The following is a 19,019-nucleotide window of genomic DNA, read 5'->3' as shown; positions in this document are numbered from 1 at the left end:
TATTCACTGTTAATTACATATTATTATTGGATCATCAAAATTTGATCATCAAACCCCCATTACAACTGAATGATAGCTCAATAAGATATTATCTATTACCTCAGGTGTGATTTTTCATTAATGACAGCGGGAAAACAATCAAGTTAATACTAAACTGCTTCACAAAAACACAGCCTCACCAACTTTATGATCATCACGGTGAAAAAAATCCTGCTCTAGGCACATTCTGCATTGATGTCAGATGCAGTGGATCATTTTCAGCCCAAATAGAGCTCAAAAACCTCAAGAAGGCACCAAATCCTGAGCAATTTTAAATTGATTTGTATGGCCATACAGCAATTTCTGCCCAATAAGGTTTTTCACCCTCAGATTAGCATCAAAACAGCCCTTCACAGACAGACACACACCCTCTCAGGGCCGGTTCTAGTCAACTTGGTGCCCTAGACGAGCACCCCCATCTTTTTTGCATTCAGAAATTGTCATCTTTGAATATAGCGCCATACATCTGATCGAACATTGCTAATCTGCATCGTGTCCATGCATCATTATTATCAATGTGATAAGTGTAAGGATTTTTTTTTTTCGTTTGACATTCCAACTCTTTGCATTTCTGGTGCCTTTCAAGACTGCCTGGCGACTGCCTGGTGTGCCTATGCCTTGCGCCGGCCCTGCACCCTCTCACTTCACCCATCTTTCCATCGGCATGTTGCACTGCCCTGCCACGTTACGCACTACCAAAGATTAAAAATAGTAAACCACCTTAAAGCGTGGCTGCATGATTTCTAGGCATGTTGATTCCGGAAGAAACTCCTTAGGAATCATCTCCTTCTCATCTATTTTCTCTGGAACTACCCCAGTAAACACATTCTCAGCTGACTCTTGCTCGAGATATTAATCAATACCTTCATGAATTTACAGTATGTGTAAACCAAAAATGTTTTTTAATTTGACCTAATTTTGGTTATCCGTTAAGAAATGTTAAGACTGTAATTATTGCCCTGCCGTGGCCTAATGGTGGGGTCTGGGTTACTGCACCGGCGAGGGGTTGGTTCAGGCCCGGGTAATTTGCCCGACCATCCCAGTCCCTCTCTCCCTGCTCATTTCCTGTCCCTCTGTAACTGTCCTGTCACAATGAAGGCATAAAACGCCAAAAAAAATCTTTTAAAATAGATGATATAATTATAATGTTAACAAATATAATTTTTGTAATGTCAGTCTCAACACGGACAAAATTGCAGGTCCAGTGGCCAGAGTCGAGTCCTACCTCTTGGGGCTTCGTTTGATAATAACATTAGTTGAAGCATGCATTGACTTTTAATTACCGTTAATTAGTTATCACTTTTAATGTAACGAAGGGTCTTTAGTATAACTAATCGGTAGCATATTTGGCCTTGCTTGTGAGGTCACAATGTATACCTGCCGTGGCCAACCGGTAGGGCACTCATCTACAATTCGGCTGACCCGGGTTCGATTCCCAGCCCGGGTCATTTGCCGACCCCTCCCCATCTCTCTCCCCATTCCCTTCCTGTCCACTTCTCAAACTGTCCTGTCAAATAAAGTCGTAAAAGACCAAAACATTTTTTCTTTTTTTTAAAGGAAGGCAAGGCACAATGTGTAACCCTTTTTGTTTCATTCAAGCCGTCTTCACATTGGATAAATGATGTACGCAGACTGCTTTTATTTAAATAAAACATATAATAGTTTGAATTTTATTAACAGTGTGGAATTTTAAAAGTTACAAGTATGGCTCTTTCATGTAATATTCAGTTATTTGTTAATGTACCATATCAAGATGCTTAGGTATACAATTTTTACAAATACCATTTTTGGGTAAAGAATAGATGCATTATAAAATGGTCAAGGAAAAAAACAATCAGTCCTTGATCAGACACTTACCCAGATGTACCTCTCATTTTTCACAAATGCTATCACTTTGGAGTGCATACACAGAGGATTTTGGAGTAGACAGATACTACTGCTCCTCTTACTGTGACCGCATTCTGTCCACTCTGTCCTACGTGTAGGTGTCTGAAATATTACACTGTTCAAAGGGATGTGAAATCAAATACATTTTTACACTTGTGTGTATTGTTTCAGATACATACGTATGTTGCTTTTATCTCATTCAAATTTCTATGTATTTAAAAAGCAGTAGCCCAATGGTTTTTGTTATGAATTAGGCAACAGAAACAGCAAAATTAATGTAGAATTTGATTGTTCACATTTCATTACACAATAAAAAACAATAAACTAAAGTAATACATTCAGTACTTGAAAAATGACTTAAAAGACCAAATTAAGCTACAGAATGCTTGTTAAATACTTTGGTTAGAAACAGACTCCCCTCTTGAACTGCTGAATGACAAACTTAATTTAGCCTAGAGTTCATTATAAGGCAAATATATATTAAACCAATGCCTAATTAAAGCATTTCTGAGTTAAGATGAAGTATAATTCTCCTCTGTAGAATAAAATGGCTTTTGATTAAAAATCCAACGATAACATAAATTAATGTGGTAGCAGTAGAATTGCTTTGTTGTTGTCATGTGCACTGTTGACGATGACCACATGCTTACCACACTGCCAACACCAAAATGGCAAACCTACACAGTAGTTGCTTTCAGAGTACTATTATCGAAGCTGCATTGGTTGTGTTGGGCTGTGAAGATTGTCTTCTTCCTCCTGAAATTCAGCAACTCGTATCTGGTGTTCCGTGGAAGAACAGGATATTCACTTTTTCCAGCAACCAACCTGTGTTTGAAGGATGTCAGGAATGAGTATTTCAATGTTCAAACCAAGGTCAATGCTAAGGTCCATGCTAAAACCAAGTTAACAACATTACATAAATTGATCAAAAGAAATGTAGGAGTTAATAATTAGCAATTGATCCTTGTGCAATGTTAAAGGGACACTGTGCAGGAAATGGTCAAAAAAGGTAGGCCTACTGCAACTATTATATGCTGCTCATTGAAACTGGGCTGCCTATTGCCAAATTTTATCTTTACATAAAAGTTTACTAAGTAATAAACAAATATTTTCTAGTATGGTCCAAGTACAGTCATTTTCGCAGCTAAAAATGGCTATTTTTGGACATTCAAAATGGCGGACCATGGAGAAGATCCCCCTTTTCATGTATGAAAAGTGCAATTTTCCCAGTCATAATGAACACTTTGAATTTGATGGTGGTGGTAAATATTAATGAAAAAGGTAAAATTAGTAAATGGGAAGCATGGATTCTGGAAATAAACAACAAAAACTCCTGCACAGTGTCCCTTTAACCCCAACAGCAGTGTAAGTAGGCCTGCTATATGCAGTCATCTCCAATATGTGTGCATTCCAATATGCAGACTGCCGTCCTCCACTTGTGCTTGTGCCCTCGCCCCGCCTCCTGGCCCCACATCTGGAGAAAACAATACATTTTCCCAGCTGTCAGACTAGCCATAACAATTTTTGGGGGACTATTGTTCATTCACCATCCAGTTTGCAAATGAGAAAATGACTTTACAATTGAGCTTTTGCGAGATATTGAAATACAATGCTGTTGTCAATGATGTCATCACGACGTATTACTTCCTGGTACGAGGCCACAGGCACAAGTGGAGGACGCAAATCTGCATATTGGAATGCACCCTATATCTCTGGCACGTCCCATTCCCCGGGTTAGTACATTAACTCCTGCCATTTGAGGCCTCCGAAACGTAATCAGTTCATGTAACCATTATTTGGTGTAAGTCTGTACATCCGCTCAAAAGCTATCACACAAAGTCTTCTATATTGAAAGTCTGCCATCTTTAAAGGATTGGCCTCCAAAATGTTAACAGTCCATGTATTTATTATAGTAGCATGTAAGCACATAGGATTTGGTGCAAATTCATGCACTTGCTCAAAATGCATAGTGCAAACAAAAAGTTGGCCATCTTGAAATCCGCTCATCTTGAAAGTGTTGACCTCCCAAATTTTAGCAGTTCATTCACGTATAGTGTAATCTGTGCACTGGTTAAAAAGCTAAGGCATTAAAGATACCAAAATATCTGGGGTGGTGGACACAGCTTGTTTGGCCTGGCCATACATAAGCTCCAGTTAAAAAAAAATACTTTCATATGATGTCTGGACCAGGTGTTCTGGGAGGGCTTTAGTCTTATGTCAGTGAACAGGGGAGGGATGAGATAAGGTGGACGTACATTTCAAACGTCAACCCCACCCACCAGTAGTCCTTTTTCAATGTTATGATCTTATGTTATTATTATACGTTAGCAATTGGGTAAAATAAGATACACATTTCAAATTTCAATTGAGTTCACCCCTCCCTCCCATTTCTCAATTTGGACCTTCCCAGGCCAGAGTAGCACACATCAGTGGTAGGGGCAAAAATAGTAATGTACCCACCAATTGCCTTCACCACAGCAGATATTTTGTGTTAACGTGACCAGTCTTGAATGAGTGGAGGATAGATTAGTAGGTTTACTAGGTTAGGGGTTGGTAAAATATTCTTGGGTGCAAAAAGTGGCAGAAATTTTTTTGGGAAACACAAGTCTAGTGTCTTCAGGTTTGCCTTTGACACACGCAGGGCAGTCGGTGTGCGCATGTATTTATGCCACTAATATCAGTGCGACACTGCAGAGACCGCTCAACACCATGCTGAAAGCCTAGTGTTGTTTTTGGGATATTTGTTTTCGGGATATTTGTACTTCTAGCAGTTAGAGTTTACAGCACAGGCCTAGTTTGGAGTACAAAGTATTAGATAATATATTTATTTACAGTATGTGTGTTTGGAGCAGTGAGACCCACCGGTTTGGCTCCCTCTCAGATGCATCATGGGACGAACATTTTATGTTGCATCTTGGAAGTGGCTGGGTTGCATTGGTCCTCTGGCATCTCCTGGCCACGGAATAACAGACTCAACTGTCATGGCTGGCAGCGTGGCAACAGTTGCTACTTTAGGGACAATGTCGTCCACGGCATCCTCCCACACGTCGTCCTCTGTGTCTGGTGTACTAGTCTTTAGTTTTGCAAAAGTCACTTGCTGTGGGATTAGGCCGATGACAGATGGCCTTTGTGGCATTGCCACAGGGACAGGCGCAAGTGTCGGAGGCACAGGTGCAGTGATTGTAGGAGCCAACATCACTGGAGCTGCCACAGCTGGGATGTTCGCTTCTACTACTCTTTGCTCTAACTGAGGTTGGCTTACAGCGTGTGATTCTACACTTGCCATAGCCCTTACGTTTGGCACGCTTGAGGCTGCTGTCTCCACTTTAGGCGGAGCCACACACTCAGGCTGTAAAGGAGGAACTGCGACAGCAGTATGTTGTGTGGGGGCGAGAGGGGCTGCTTCTGTCACAGCCACGGGTGGTGCTTGTTTCACTGAAGCTCCCGCGAGCAGTGTTTTCATCTCTGGAGAAGAGAATAAGGCTGCCAGAAGCTCTGGCGCAGTTACGGCAGTCGCCTGTGTAGCGGCAGGAGGAACAGCCGATGGGGCAGGAGCTTCTGGAGTTGGGGCAGGGGCTGCGACAGGGGCAGGAGCAGGAGGAGGAGGAGGAGCAGGTGTAGGGGCATAAGACGGAGCAGGGGCCGGAGTAGGAGCAGGCGTAGGGGCATATGACGGAGCAGGGGCATATGTTGGAGCAGGAGTAGGGGCGTATGTTGGAGTAGGTGTGGGGGGATATGATGGAGCCGGAGCATGGGCATATGATGGGGTAGGGGCATATGAATGAACTGGAGTAGGGGCATATGAATGAGGTGGAGCAGGGGTATGGGCATAGGAATGAGGAGGAGCAGGGTTAGGGGGATATGAATGGGGAGGGGCAGGAAGAGGTCCATATGATGGAGCGTAGGACGGAGCAGGGGGATAATGTGGACCGTAGGATGGAGGAGGGCTAGGACCGTAGGATGGGGCAGGACCGTAGGATGGAGCAGGGGCAGACGTTTGTGGATATGAATGAACAGGGGCAGGGGCATATGAATGAACTGGGCCATATGAGGACACTGCAGGATGGGTAGGGCCATATGATGAAACTGGAACAGGAGCAGGAGCAGTAGTAAGAGCATATGAATAAACCGGACCCTGGGTGGGGGCGGGGGCATATGAGGGAACAGGTGCAGGGCTAGGCGTAGGGGCATATGACGGAACAGGGGCGTGAGTAGGAGTGGGGGCATATGATGGAACCGGGGCAGGAGTAGGAGTAGGGGCATGTGATGGAACTGCAGCTGGAGCAGGGGTGGGGGCATATGTCGGACTCGCAACAGGGGCAGGGGCGGGGGCGAAGGTTGGAGCTGCAACAGGGGCAGGGGCAACTGCTGTAACTGTAGCCGGGGCATTGTATTGGATTGTGGCGGGGGCATGGGTTACTGAAACCACAGCAGTGGCAACCGCTGGCACAACAGAAGGTTCAGGGGCAACTGCAGGGTTTGCTACAGCAGGAGCAGGAGCTGTGATTGCTGCAGGGGAAGCAGCAACCTCTTGCATTAAAACGGGATCAGAAACGACTACTGGAGTAACTACAGGCGCAGGAGCTGCGGGGGTCAGTACAGGGGTAGGGACAGGAACAACTGCTGGGATCACAACAGGAGCAGAAACAACTACTGGGGTCATTTCAGGCGCAGGAGATGCTGGGGTCACTACAGGGGTAGGGGCAGGAGCAACTGCTGGGATCACAACAGGAGCAGAAACAACTACTGGGGTCATTTCAGGCGCAGGAGCTGCGGGGGTCAGTACAGGGGTAGGGACAGGAACAACTGCTGGGATCACAACAGGAGCAGAAACAACTACTGGGGTCATTTCAGGCGCAGGAGATGCTGGGGTCACTACAGGGGTAGGGGCAGGAGCAACGACTGGGGATGCCACAGGGGCAGCAGCCATTTTCGAGGCTACAACAGGGGCATGAACAACTGATGGGGCAGTAGTGACCTCTGGTGGTGCGACAGAGGTAGCAATGAACTGTGACATTACAGCAGGAGCAGAAGATATCGCGGAGACAACAGCAGGGGCAGGTGTCACCTCAGTATTGATGGCAACAGCAGGCGTCACTACTGGGGGAGCGTATTGCTCAGGGATAGACGTTATCTCTGGGGCAACAACAGGGGCAACAGTGACCTCTGGGATTACTGCAGGGGGTGGTGGGGCCACTACTTCTGATGAGGTAGCAGGAGCAGACACGGCAGGGATTTGATAGACTACTGGGGCCACAGCTGGGATAGCATTGACCTCTGGACAGGAAACTGTGGCAGCAACTGCTTCAGGGAGTACTGCTGAGATAACTACATTGGCAGCCTCTGTGGCTGCCACTGTATCAGATACAATTTGTATGCTTTCCACAGAGGAAGGTGTGAGTTCTGTGTGTACCACTGGGGCAGGAGTAACGTCTGTGACTGCTACAGGCACTGGAGTCACTTCTGTTATAACTATAGGGGCTGGTGTAACTTCTGAAATGATTCCTGCTCCGGGTGAAACACCTGCAACAACCACAGGGGCTTGAGCCACTGCTACAACTACGACAGGGGATGGAGCAACTTGGCTAACTACCTCAGGGGCTACCACAGGGACAGTTGTAATTTCTGTGACTGTGACAGGTGCTGCAGCAATGTCTGCGCTCATCTCAGGTGTGTGAGCAACCTCTGTGGTTACCTCAGGAAGAGGGGCATCTGTGATTACCTCACAGGCAGCTAAAGTCATTTGGGCTGTTTCCTGTTGTGTGGTATCAGTAATATCTGTCTCCTTGTCCAATGAGGCCTGCTGAGATGTTTCTATGGCCACCGCACTCTCTATGGAACTTTCAACTCCCATGTCTGCAACAGCTGCTGTTTCTCTTTCCTCCAACTCTGTACTCACAGTTGTCTCCACTTCTACTGCAGAAACCACTGGCGCATCAACTTCAGCTGCAGCTACCACTGGTGATTCACTCTCCATTTTTGTCACTGGAGGTATTGCTAATTCTGTCTGTGACACCACTGTTGCTTCAACCTCAATGGCTGACACCAAAGGTGTTTCACTTTCAGGGGCAGGTGTTACTGGGACCTCTGCCTCTAACTCTGTCACTGCTGCTGTTTCAACTAGCTCAGGTGTGGGAGTGGGTACTTGACCCTGTTGTGCACTTTCCATCACTGCATCCTCTGTTGGAGATGTTGCAGCTGCTATCTCAACGTCTGGTTCCATTATAACAGGTGCTTCTATTTCCTGAGTGGTCACCTCTGATGTCTCTGTTTCCAGAACGGCCACTGGCGTGTCCACCTCTGGCTCAATTAAAGATGATGTTTGTATCTCCATAGCAGTTAGTAGCTCTACCTCAGCAGTAGATTCTGAAGATGTTTCACTTTCAATCGTTAAAGGTGCAGGTTCCTCTGTTTCCACTGTCTCTTCCACTGCTTGTTTTTCAACCATTGCGGTTTCAACTTGGACCTCCACCTCAGGTAATGTGCTTTTTAATACCTCAGTGTCTTCCGAAGAAGGTTCTTCTTGTGCTGCACCCTGTACCTCAGTTTCTGCGTTTTCTTCTGCATCTACTATGCCCTCTGAACTTGCAACTTCGGACACTATCTCAGAATCACTTTCTGTGCCCATTGTCATGTCAGTGTCTGTGACCTCGGCTTCCTGAGTGGCTTGCTGTTCTTCAATGGCATCGTCTGAGGTTTCAGGTGGCACTGCAACATCCTCATGAGGTGAGGACTCATCTCCAATAGCGGATAGATCTTCAACCTCCACATGTTGAATGATTTCAGGAAGGGAGGGGGTGCTTTCTCCTTGCTCTTTCTCAGTTTCATCCGAGGTTGTTTCCTCCTTTTCAACTGCATGTTCTGGCTCCTGTAATTCTGTATCCTCAGGTATTTCTGCATCACCTTGTTCAGTATATTTGTCTTCCACCACAGAAGGAACAGCATCTGCTGTCTCCTTGGTATCTGGGATTTCAGTCATTGGAATATGTGAGCTGTCATCTGCTGTAGCATCTGATACTGAAGAGACAACTTCTTTTCCCTCACTCTCAACCATTTCAGCAACAGTGTTAGGAAGGATGCCATCTGTTACCTCAACATCTGGGGTTTCTTGTTCTTTCTCTTCTTCTACAGTCACATCAGCCAATCCTTCTGTCTCTACACTTTCTTCTTCAGTTAGGTCCATGGGCCCTTCCATTGCAGGTCTGGGCGTGTCTTCTGCAACAACCTGCCCCTCCAAAAACTCTTCTACTTCTCCTGGCACTGCACTAGCAATGGCAACATCGATAGGTTCAAGTTCTTCAAGGCCATTGACAAGCTCTGGCCCTTGTTGGCTGTCAGGTTGAATCTCATTGGAAATTTCCTCAACAACTTCCTCTTCCACGTTGATATCTTCATCTACTTCTGTTTCCTCTGTTTCGCCTGCTTCTTCTTCTGTGGTGTCATCTTCCTTAAGTTCAGTTTTTATTTCTTTCACCTCAGCTTCATATACGCCATCTTCTGTGATATCTGCTGCTGCAGGTTCCTCAGCCAAGACTTCGCCAGACACACATTCAGTAGGTACTGCTTCAATCACCTCAGGGGCTGCCTCTATCATTGTTGTGGGGGTCAGTTCCTCAACAATGTCAATTTCTTCAGTTGTAGCTCCTATGCAAATGTCTGTGGCCTCAAATTTCCTGTGAGCAGTTAGAACTTTTGTTTCTTCACTGATGAATGAACCTAACAGTTGTGGTGTGAGAGACATGGCCGCCACCTCCTCCATCTTCTCATTATCAGTTACTGACAAGTTGCTTGAAATTATACTAACTGTTTCCACAGCTTCTTGCAGGACAAGGTCTGTATCCTTAATATCTCCATCCAAGGCAACAGGTGTGGAATTGCCTGAGGACCTTGGAGACTCGGATAGATGTGAGACAGCTGTCACAAATGACACTTCAGTTGGCGGCTCAGCAGCTGTGACAGCCTCAGAGGTCCACTCCGCAATATCCTCTGCAATTGTGTCATCCTGATAAGCCTCCTCGCCAGCTGGAGAGACGACGCTCTCTTCTGGAATGTCACTGAGTTGTTGATGCTTGGTTATGTATTCTGTCAAATCCTCAAACTCCTTTTGGGCTGTTGCCACAACTGGAGGTTTCTTCTCGGGTTCTTGTGTAATGTCTGTTGGTTCGTCACCTTTAGGTATTGTATGCACCATGCTGGGTTCAATGATGTCAAATTCAGACAACGGCACCACTGATGGTGTTTCATCATCTTCATCCTCTGACTCTGCATCCTTACCAGCCTCATCAGAGGAGGTATGTTCTGATTTTCCATCCGATTTTCGCTTCTTTCGTACTGAAATAAGTTTCTTCACTGAGAATGACGTTTCTTCCTTTGTGGATTCACCATCAGAGGGAATTAGCTCACTTAAATCAACTTTTAACTTCCTTTTTGGTGTTACAAGTTTCTTTAGAGACTTCCATGTCGATCCTCCATCGCCTTCAGCAGCGCTGCCAGAGTGTTCTAGAGAGGAGGACACATGTTCATCATCTCCTTCCAATGAACTTCCCAGATCATCCTCGGGCCTGTCCTTCTCAGCTGTTACCTCATCTTCTGAATTGGAACTTTTTCTGCTCCTTTTTTTTGCAGATCCCCCGCATATCAGTGCCTCCCAGGAAACCGTCAACTCTGACTTCTTTTTCGGCTCCTCCTGAGAAGATTCAACGTGTTGTGGTGCGTCTTTGGATTTAACATCCTCTTGTGTTTCAGGGGCTGGCACATCAGCAGTGGATTTTTCTGCTACCACCTCTTCTTCAGTCTCAGCTTGAGGCTTAGCTTGTTGTTTTTTAGGGGTGACAAGTTTTCTGAAGGAACTCCATGGACTTTTCTTCTCCCCTTCCACCTCCCCGATCTCACCATCAGACTCGTGTTTCGACTCGTCTTTGCTTTTGTCATCTTGAGGTGACACGGGTGGCTCCTCTGGTGTTTCTGTTTTAGCTAGTCCTTCAGCAGGGATTTCAATTGGCTCTGGCACTTTTAGTCTTTTTGAAGACAGCCTTGAGATAAGTCTCTTAAAAGGACTACCTTCAACTTTGGGTTTCTCTAGAGGTGCTATCGTGTCTGGCTTACTCGTTGCTGCCGGTGTATCGTCTTCCTTGTTGTCTGTGGCAGTTTCTTTTGTTTCTTCCTCCACAGATTTCACAGTCCCTTCTTTCTCAATTGTCTGAAGTTCTTTACCTGCAGCTTCCTCCTGTGTTGGTTCCTCTTTCTTTTTGTTCTTCGCAAAGATTCCAGTGCTGAAAAATTTCTTGATTGGGGAAACATCACCATCCCCTTCTACTGGACTACTCGTTTCATCCTGTTTCTCTGGAGCACCTTCTTCATTTGTTGCCTCGTCACCTGCTTCATCAGAGGGTTTGGATGGCGGTTCAACCGCAGCGGACTCAGGAGTCAAATGAACGCATACAGTTTCTTCCTCGGACTTCACCTCATGTTGTTCTGGTGTGGTGGTGGGGCTAGTGTCTTTAGACTCGTCAGATTTTAATAATCCTTCCTTATCACTTTCTTCTTTTGTTAAAAGAGCTGATTTGCCCTCGTCCACTTTATCCTTTGTCAATGTGAATTTTACTTCAAAGAACTTAATTATTTTCTTAAAACCCACTTCTTCTCCATCCTCTCCCAATGTCTCATCTTCTTTGTTTTCATCTGATTGTGGAGCATCCTCTGAAAGTGCACCTTCCTGTTCTTCATTCACACTGATCACTGCAGGTTCAACGGTCTCTTCTTCTTTTAGTCCATCATCTTTTAGGTCTGAGCCAACTGAAACAAAATATATGTTATTATTTATTGTATAATTGTCTGATTTTTACAATGCGATTTGATAATGAATGTTTGATCGTTAATGACACTGCAATTTAATTATTGCCAAGCATGTTATACCAACATGGTACTGAGCCTTTGGGTGGAAATGACCTGTGATGCAAAAATGCTAGCATAATGGTCATCCATCAGTATCAGTGATGAATGCAACATCAATTTACTGTATGTTCATCACTGTACATCTTTATAAGCGTAGTGCTCACCTTTTGCCCCGATGTCCTGGCATTGGCCGTTTAAACCCTCATTTTGCTCTTCTTCCTCTTCATTTATGCGGGAGATCTGTCCATTCTTCTGTAGCAACTGGAAAACAAAAAACAAAAATCTTAAAACAGGCAATCTACTCTAATGCTCTAAATTGTGTTAGAACAATTGCATGTGTGCATTTATGACCAAACTTGTGGTTCTTTTAAGATAAGATATAAGATCAGATAAAACGTTATTGTCTGTAACACATGATACAGAAAATTGTCTTTGGGTTGCTCCAGTCATTCTCACAGACATTAGACAAGACATGACAAAACAAGGCATAACAAGACAACATTTTTGGATATCTTGTGAACTGACAGAATAGGATTTATCTTCCAACCTTTCCCACCACTGAAAATGTATAACAGCTGTATAACCGGGCGAATACACCAGCCGCGACATGAGCGAGTGAGTTGCGCAACAAAAGCGATTGCATGTGTGCATTTATGACCAAACTTGTGGTTCTTCTAAGATAAGATATAAGATCAGATATCAGATCAGATTCTGGAGACTAGAGACGATTCGCGCAACGAGAGCGACAGTTTGTAGTTGAACTCCTGGGAATGTTATGCAAATGAGCTATGACGTGATTTTGTGACAAGCTGCCATAGCCAATGACTGTATAGAGGTCAGTAACCACAGCCAAAGGGAATGATGGAATGCTTGCGTTTACAACTGCTTACAACGGACATACTGTACTCGCTTCAATCGCTTGTATCGCTCTTGCTGAACAGAAGCGATTCTCTGTCGCTTCAATCGCGCTACGGCTGGTCTATTCGCCCAGTAACAGTAGTACAACATCACAACCACTGTTGTCCATACCTGTGTCATAATGGCTGCCAGTTAGTGAAAAAACACATTGCTGGTATTAAAGTACAAATATATCCATACACCAAAGGCCACACATTTCCGCCATGCAAAACAGTGTTCAATCACAACACACCAATTCATAACACAAAAGAAACCCAGTGTGTATGTACACACTACACAATAAGTACATTCAACAGTGTAATAGTAGCTTATATATTACAACATGGGGGGATTTTGCCAGACACAACATGTCTATTCAGAGGAGGAGGAGGAAAACAATGTACTGTAGGTTGCCCTTTCAAATGTGAAGGCCAGAAGCGCTAGCCAGGCCATGCCCTCCTAGTGATGCAACAGATGCGTTGCTTCTAGTCAGGCCAAGAGCAATACAGTTTCTGAGCTCCCGAAAAATTGGGAACTCCTCCCATGCACTTTGTCGGGAAGCATACAACCATTAGCAAATCAAGAGAGGCAGGTCAACCATGCCGTTTGGGAAATGTTAATTGTTATGCTCTTGGTCAGACAAAGTCTCGAAGAGATTTGAAAGTTGATGGTAATCAGGCTAACAGGCGCTCCACTGACCTGGGTTCCAGTGCAGCAGATGTACGAATTCTTCTCCTTCCAGAAAAGCTCAATAGGAAGAAGAGAAAATAACCTTGCTTATACTGCCTTTCTGGCATGATACAGTCATGCCTATGATTGCATAGACTAGTGTTTCTCAACTTTTTTTGAACAAACTTGGCCGTGGCCTTTCTCAACCTTTTTTGAATAAACCCCTTGGCCTCATCATAAGCCTCCCAAACACCCCCTTGACCCCACCATAAGCCTGCCAACACCCCCACCCCCAGTATTAAAACATAAAATGGACTAATGCTCCCCAATGGCAACTAAGCACGATCCCGTCTTAGCTGTATCCTTTTCCTAGGGCTCCCCAATGGCCCCTGGAGGGGGGATCTGTAGAGCCCCCGTTGAGAAACACTAGCATAGACTTTAAATATTGGATAAATCTACACGAGAATTCCCTCTGGGGAATTCTTCTTTTTGGGATTCACTTCACACACATCATAGATGTTCAGCTCAGTGGCCACATAAATTCAGATATCTACGTAAATTTATGACACTTGGTTGTATGAGAATGCTCTGATAATACGTATGGAAATCAAAATGAGAAGCAAATGAAGCTTGGCATAAACATTCAAAATGAATAACCTGTGACATTATGCGAGAATCTTAAATATCTAATCAGTGACGTGTTCCAGGAATTGTAGTATATTTATCAGGTAGGGTTCATGCATATGAACACACACCAGAAATGGAGGTGCTGGCAACCAGTAAATCACTTGCAAGAGGAGAGAAGGTCCGCAAACTTATTTATGCCACTCAGGAGGGTGCATGCATATCACCCAATTGCAGTTTAGGTGCACGTCAGTTACACCCCACCACCCCCTTCATACTGTCTTACGTCATTGTATTTAAGAAGATTATTACCTCCGCCAAGTTTTCGGTTGCGTTGGTTTGTCTGTCTGTCTGTTTGTTTGTCTCTCTGTCTGTCAGCAGGATAACTCAAAAAGTTACGAACGGATTTTGATTAAACTTTGTGGAGCTGTTGGAAATGACATAAGGAAGATGTGTTTTTTTTTTCTTCACCATTAAGGGATAGGGCGAATTTTGACATTCCAGTTTCTAACTACACAAAAACAAGGCAGAAAGACTTGAAAAAAAAGTAGGGTGTGTAACATAGTCAAATGTTCTATCAAACAGATTCCTTGGCAGAGGTCTGCACTCTCTGAGTGCATTTCTAGTTATTGTTAATTCACTTTGGGAGTGCAAAAATAGATTAACCAGGGGCGCCACCATATATTTTGGGCCAATTGAAGGAGAAGTTTGCAACTTCAGGCTCCACTAATGACATTAATAGAATCCACAAAGGGCGTCCTGTCGAAGCTAGGCCTTAAGAACCCCATGCCCTGCGTGGGCTGCAGTCCCCACATTAGTACATGCTTTTATCCTACTCTGCAGCTAAGTCTGAAATGAGTCAGTAGCCTAATTGGACATTAGTCAAGTCACCAATGGTCTGTATGACTAGTCATGCCTGACTGCAGCAATGTCCTAAAAGCAAATGTTGAGATTACTTTGCCTTGGAAATGAGCAGTCTTTATCATCAGGTAAACTGTATTCCGTTGTCACTATAACAGTGAATGAGGGCGTTCACAGACCTAAGCTCATACTGGATGTGTGGAGCCCCTTGGTAACTACTGATGATTTATCAATAGTTCAATTGCATTGTGTCTTAAATGGCATTTTTGTCTGCAATCAAGTTGCGTTTTTTGTTTATTTATGCATACTAGTCTTCACAATAACATTGCCAACTAAAAAAAAAAATGTGAGGTTAGATTACATAGAAATCTTTCTGAGACACTTAGTAATCCAGTGCTGAGAATTTAGAGCTTGTCTAAAAGTAAATCATTCAAGGTGAATGTTTCTTCCCAGATGAAAACAAGACCAGTGATGTACCACAGACTGGCCCTGTGTGCCCTATGGTTCACTTGGAGGTGAGACATTTTTAATGCAGGTTTAAGTAGGAAATACCAATGAGAAGAGGAATGTTAAGCAGGATGGTAGATAATGCCAATCACCACTTCTCTACAGTTACTGGAGCCAGAGCAACATAAGCCTAATCTGACCAGTCTGGGCATATTACACAGTAAATGCAGTGTTAATTCGACACTCAGGGAGAAGGACCAACTCAGAGTGTTACATCTGACTCTCATATGTATTGAACTGACACTGCAAAAAATACTGACCGTTTAAATAAATAGCCCGCAATCAAGACTACATCACAACTTTGCTTCCGCCCAACACACCGACATAGGCCTACCTGTTTCCATACTAGTCATATGGGGACACTAGAATCTACAATTGCAAATGATAACACTGAAGAATACTTTGTCCTTTTCGCCACATGAAAACAGCTACACGTAAACAACAATCCATTTTGATGTTCCAGTATGTCCATGTAGCTATCATGGATAGGACTTGTAGCTAATTAAAGGAAACTGAATAAGTCAATATCCCTGTGCTATCCAAACAATCCCAACATTCACTGAGGGATCCTGCTGACAGACTTCCTGCCAAGCTATATCTGCTCTCATCGATGAGCTCCCTATGCACTCTCAAGTGTAAAATGATCCACCTTCTGTTGCCAGAGAGAGAGAGCAAAGACAGTTTAACATTGATGTATGTTTGTCATGATATGACGACAACTAGGCCTATTAAAAAATAGCCTACACCAAAGTGTTTCAGAAACTTATTCCACAGCCCTATAAGTTGGAAGTGCTCGTTCCACCGATGTGCTTGATAGGCCTACTGAATATGCTGCATAACTTCATTCGTCAAAACATTCTATCAAGTCGTCACATTATGTTATCAGAATAATTACATAACATTGACATACAACATTTCATCTTGGGAGAGAGTCAGATGACAGTGCTGCTGTAGCACACTGCTGAAAGCACTGGTGTGAAATATGAACTCTCTAAAACCACCAAAAAGCACACAATTAGTGCATTTTGCAAAGATTCACACACATTTGATTTGAAGTTCAATTCGTGTAGGCCTTGTCTCTGATACATTCTTGTGCCTTCATTTAAACATCTCGCCTTAGGCTATGAAGTCTATCTCAAAATAAGCTATTAGACTGATCCTCTGATGTAAATCGCCTGTTTCAGATCAAGGCATCGCACGGCATAGCCCTGTCAAGTGATAATGTAGCCTATTTTTGGCAGCGCTGCTGCTAAGCTACTGCTCCTCACTCTGTGACTTTCCGTAGCCCCGCACCCAGCACCCACACCAGGCTGCTGCCGCAGCATCAGGACCGACTGCCAACCGCGCAGCACATCATCACGGACTTCTGGCTGATGCAGAGGGGTGATGTTTGTGCCCAGTAGCAAACATACGCATAGTGCGCTTTCCTAATAGCGAATACATTGCACAGCTATAGTGGAGGGTATCCGGACGAATAGTTTTACCTGATGTTTGTGATTAGCAGTATTTCAGAGCTGGGTAAAAAAAACACACAAACTTTCCAACCTGAGACAAAATCCCAAAATAAATGTCATACAGTGCTGAGGATGAGAAAGCTATAGTCGTGTGATTAAGCCATGGTTATGGTGATGTTTTGAGAGGAGGAAGAGACATGAACAAACTCAACAAGCCGAGAAACAAAATGCATACACTCAAGGCAGGTGCAGGCTCTGTGACAAATGACGCTGGATGCTGCGGTGACAGCTAAAATGCCTTAGCCTATTTCCTCTGTTTACCTTCACTTGGAGGTTTTGGTCTCCTTCCTCTGCGTTCAGCTCCTCATTATGCTCCTGGACAATCGCATCCTCGTCGGACTTGCCATCCCGCTGCGCAGATTCCGCCGCCCCCATGTCAAAAAAAGCCCAATGCGTTTAGTCACCTTCGTCCAGTGAGCAGCAAACAACGGCGAAGGCAGCGGAAATTCCAAACCCCCAGGTTAAGCAAGAGCGTTCTCCAGCACGGCCAAACTCACAAGTGATGCTTGTCCCGTGGAAGGCGAAGTCTTTTAGGAAACAGCCTCCCTCCTCTGACACTCATCACATGCACAAAACTCAGGCACGCCTTGCTGCATCACAACAGGACAGAAAAAGGAGCTGGGACGAATGCCGGAAGTTTGGACACAGGCCATCCCACCAAACTTATTTTTCTCTCAAGTAAACCCAATGAAAAGCCCCTACATGCGATTGATTAATTGTTCCAGACTAAGGCTGTGCAGATTTATACTGCATCGTCATCTTGATTTAAAGGGCTAAACATGTGGACGCTGATCAGATGTATTTAGGCTATTTATGCACATAACATTGTGCTTTACATTTACACATGCTGCATGAGTTGAGGGTCGTAAATCAACTTTGTTTATTGCATGGTGAGGGATGTTTATATTGGTCTAATCTAACGACCTGTAAGGATATTTTCTCAAGAGCAAATAAACTGTCTTCCTGGTTATTATAGGCCTATAGGCTATATAAATTGTGATGGTTATGCTATTCAGTTTTAGGGACTAACCCCAGACTAAGCCTACTAGAGACCATTTTGACAGAAGAACATGTCATCTCACAGGGGTGTGATTGTAGCAACCTTTAAAGGATAACTTCTGCCAATTTCAATATGCTGTTGTATTGCTCATGCTACCCTTGTCTTGTCAGTAGGCTACCCGGTGATGCTGCATTTTTCGACTCGGCCCTTTCCGAGTTCTGAGTTTTTCTAATGGGGGCAAGTTTTGTCTACATTCAAAATTGTCGTAACATATGCCTACTCCAAATATTATCCCAAAAGGAATCACTGTTTGCTAGTTGTCTGGTGATGTTGCATAACCTTTTGGATGTTATTGGGAATAAATCAAGATGCTTTTTTGAAATGTAAACAAACACTTGCCCCTATTACAATGGCCAAGATCTCGGAAAAGGCTGTAGACAAAAAAAATCTCAGGTATTGACAATTCCAGGGTAGTGTGAGCATTACAACTGCATGCCGAAATTGGCTGAAGTTGTCCTTTAACAAGCACATGGGCCTATCTTGACATATCAGGCGCAACTCCACCGTAAACCCCTCAGGAGATATATCCTATCCCAGAGGATGTGTTTGATAATTTTCACAGATTTACTCTTCAGCAGCTGTCAGATAAACTGCTGTGGCAAGAGGGAAGCAGATCTTATTAAAGTAACAGCTTCCTCATGACTTTCTGCTCTTTAGATGGGATTTAGTTTCCTTGCAGATCATCCGCAATTATCAGAATATGTCGGACAGGCTGTCTAATTCATAGGCATTGGGAAGGCCTGACAGGTCTCACCATCTCACTTTCTACCGCCCCTCTCTCTATAGTCTCTGCCCCCACCCCTTTGAGGGCGGGAGTGTGTGTGTGTCTGTCTGTATCCCTGTCTCTGTCTCTGTGTTTGCGTGTTAACTTTGTTTGTGGGTGTGCTTGCGTGAGTGCATGTAGCCGTAGCTACTGTATGTGTAGCTGTACATGTGTGTGTACATGTGCAGCAGGACTTTCCTCTGCAGCCTATGGTTTCTTACAGGTTCTTTGGACTTCAGTAGGCACCATGTCAAGCACACTACCTCATTGGCCATATAGGGCTCAAGCAGCTTTAATATAGGCT

General features: G+C 44.3%; 1 protein-coding gene across 1 annotated transcript; it reads right to left on the bottom strand.

Annotated features, from left to right (window-relative positions):
* Window positions 1-1,708: 1,708 nt before the first annotated feature.
* Window positions 1,709-17,466, bottom strand: akap12a (A kinase (PRKA) anchor protein 12a). The gene is made up of 5 exons (XM_063223892.1): window positions 17,154-17,466; window positions 13,417-13,464; window positions 11,985-12,081; window positions 4,789-11,721; window positions 1,709-2,751 (listed from the first exon to the last, which is right to left on the bottom strand). The coding sequence occupies exons 1-4, from the start codon at window positions 17,265-17,267 to the stop codon at window positions 4,829-4,831; spliced, it is 7,152 nt and encodes a 2,383-aa protein (XP_063079962.1). The 5' UTR covers window positions 17,268-17,466; the 3' UTR covers window positions 1,709-2,751; window positions 4,789-4,828.
* Window positions 17,467-19,019: the final 1,553 nt, after the last annotated feature.

The sequence above is a fragment of the Engraulis encrasicolus genome, chromosome 19 (genome assembly GCF_034702125.1).
Source record: "Engraulis encrasicolus isolate BLACKSEA-1 chromosome 19, IST_EnEncr_1.0, whole genome shotgun sequence".
Lineage (NCBI taxonomy): Eukaryota > Metazoa > Chordata > Actinopteri > Clupeiformes > Engraulidae > Engraulis > Engraulis encrasicolus.
The sequence above is the reverse complement of the archived record's forward strand: the minus strand, read 5'-3'. Positions and strand labels throughout refer to the sequence as shown.

Excerpts from the sequence above, each read along its gene's own strand:
- akap12a (XM_063223892.1), bottom strand. The coding sequence starts at position 17,267 with ATGGGGGCGGCGGAATCTGCGCAGCGGGATGGCAAGTCCGACGAGGAT. Across the intron at positions 12,082-13,416 it reads TCTGCTGCACTGGAACCCAG|TTGCTACAGAAGAATGGACA; the intron begins GTCAGTGGAGCG and ends TTTGTTTTCCAG. Across the intron at positions 11,722-11,984 it reads CCAGGACATCGGGGCAAAAG|TTGGCTCAGACCTAAAAGAT; the intron begins GTGAGCACTACG and ends ATTTTGTTTCAG.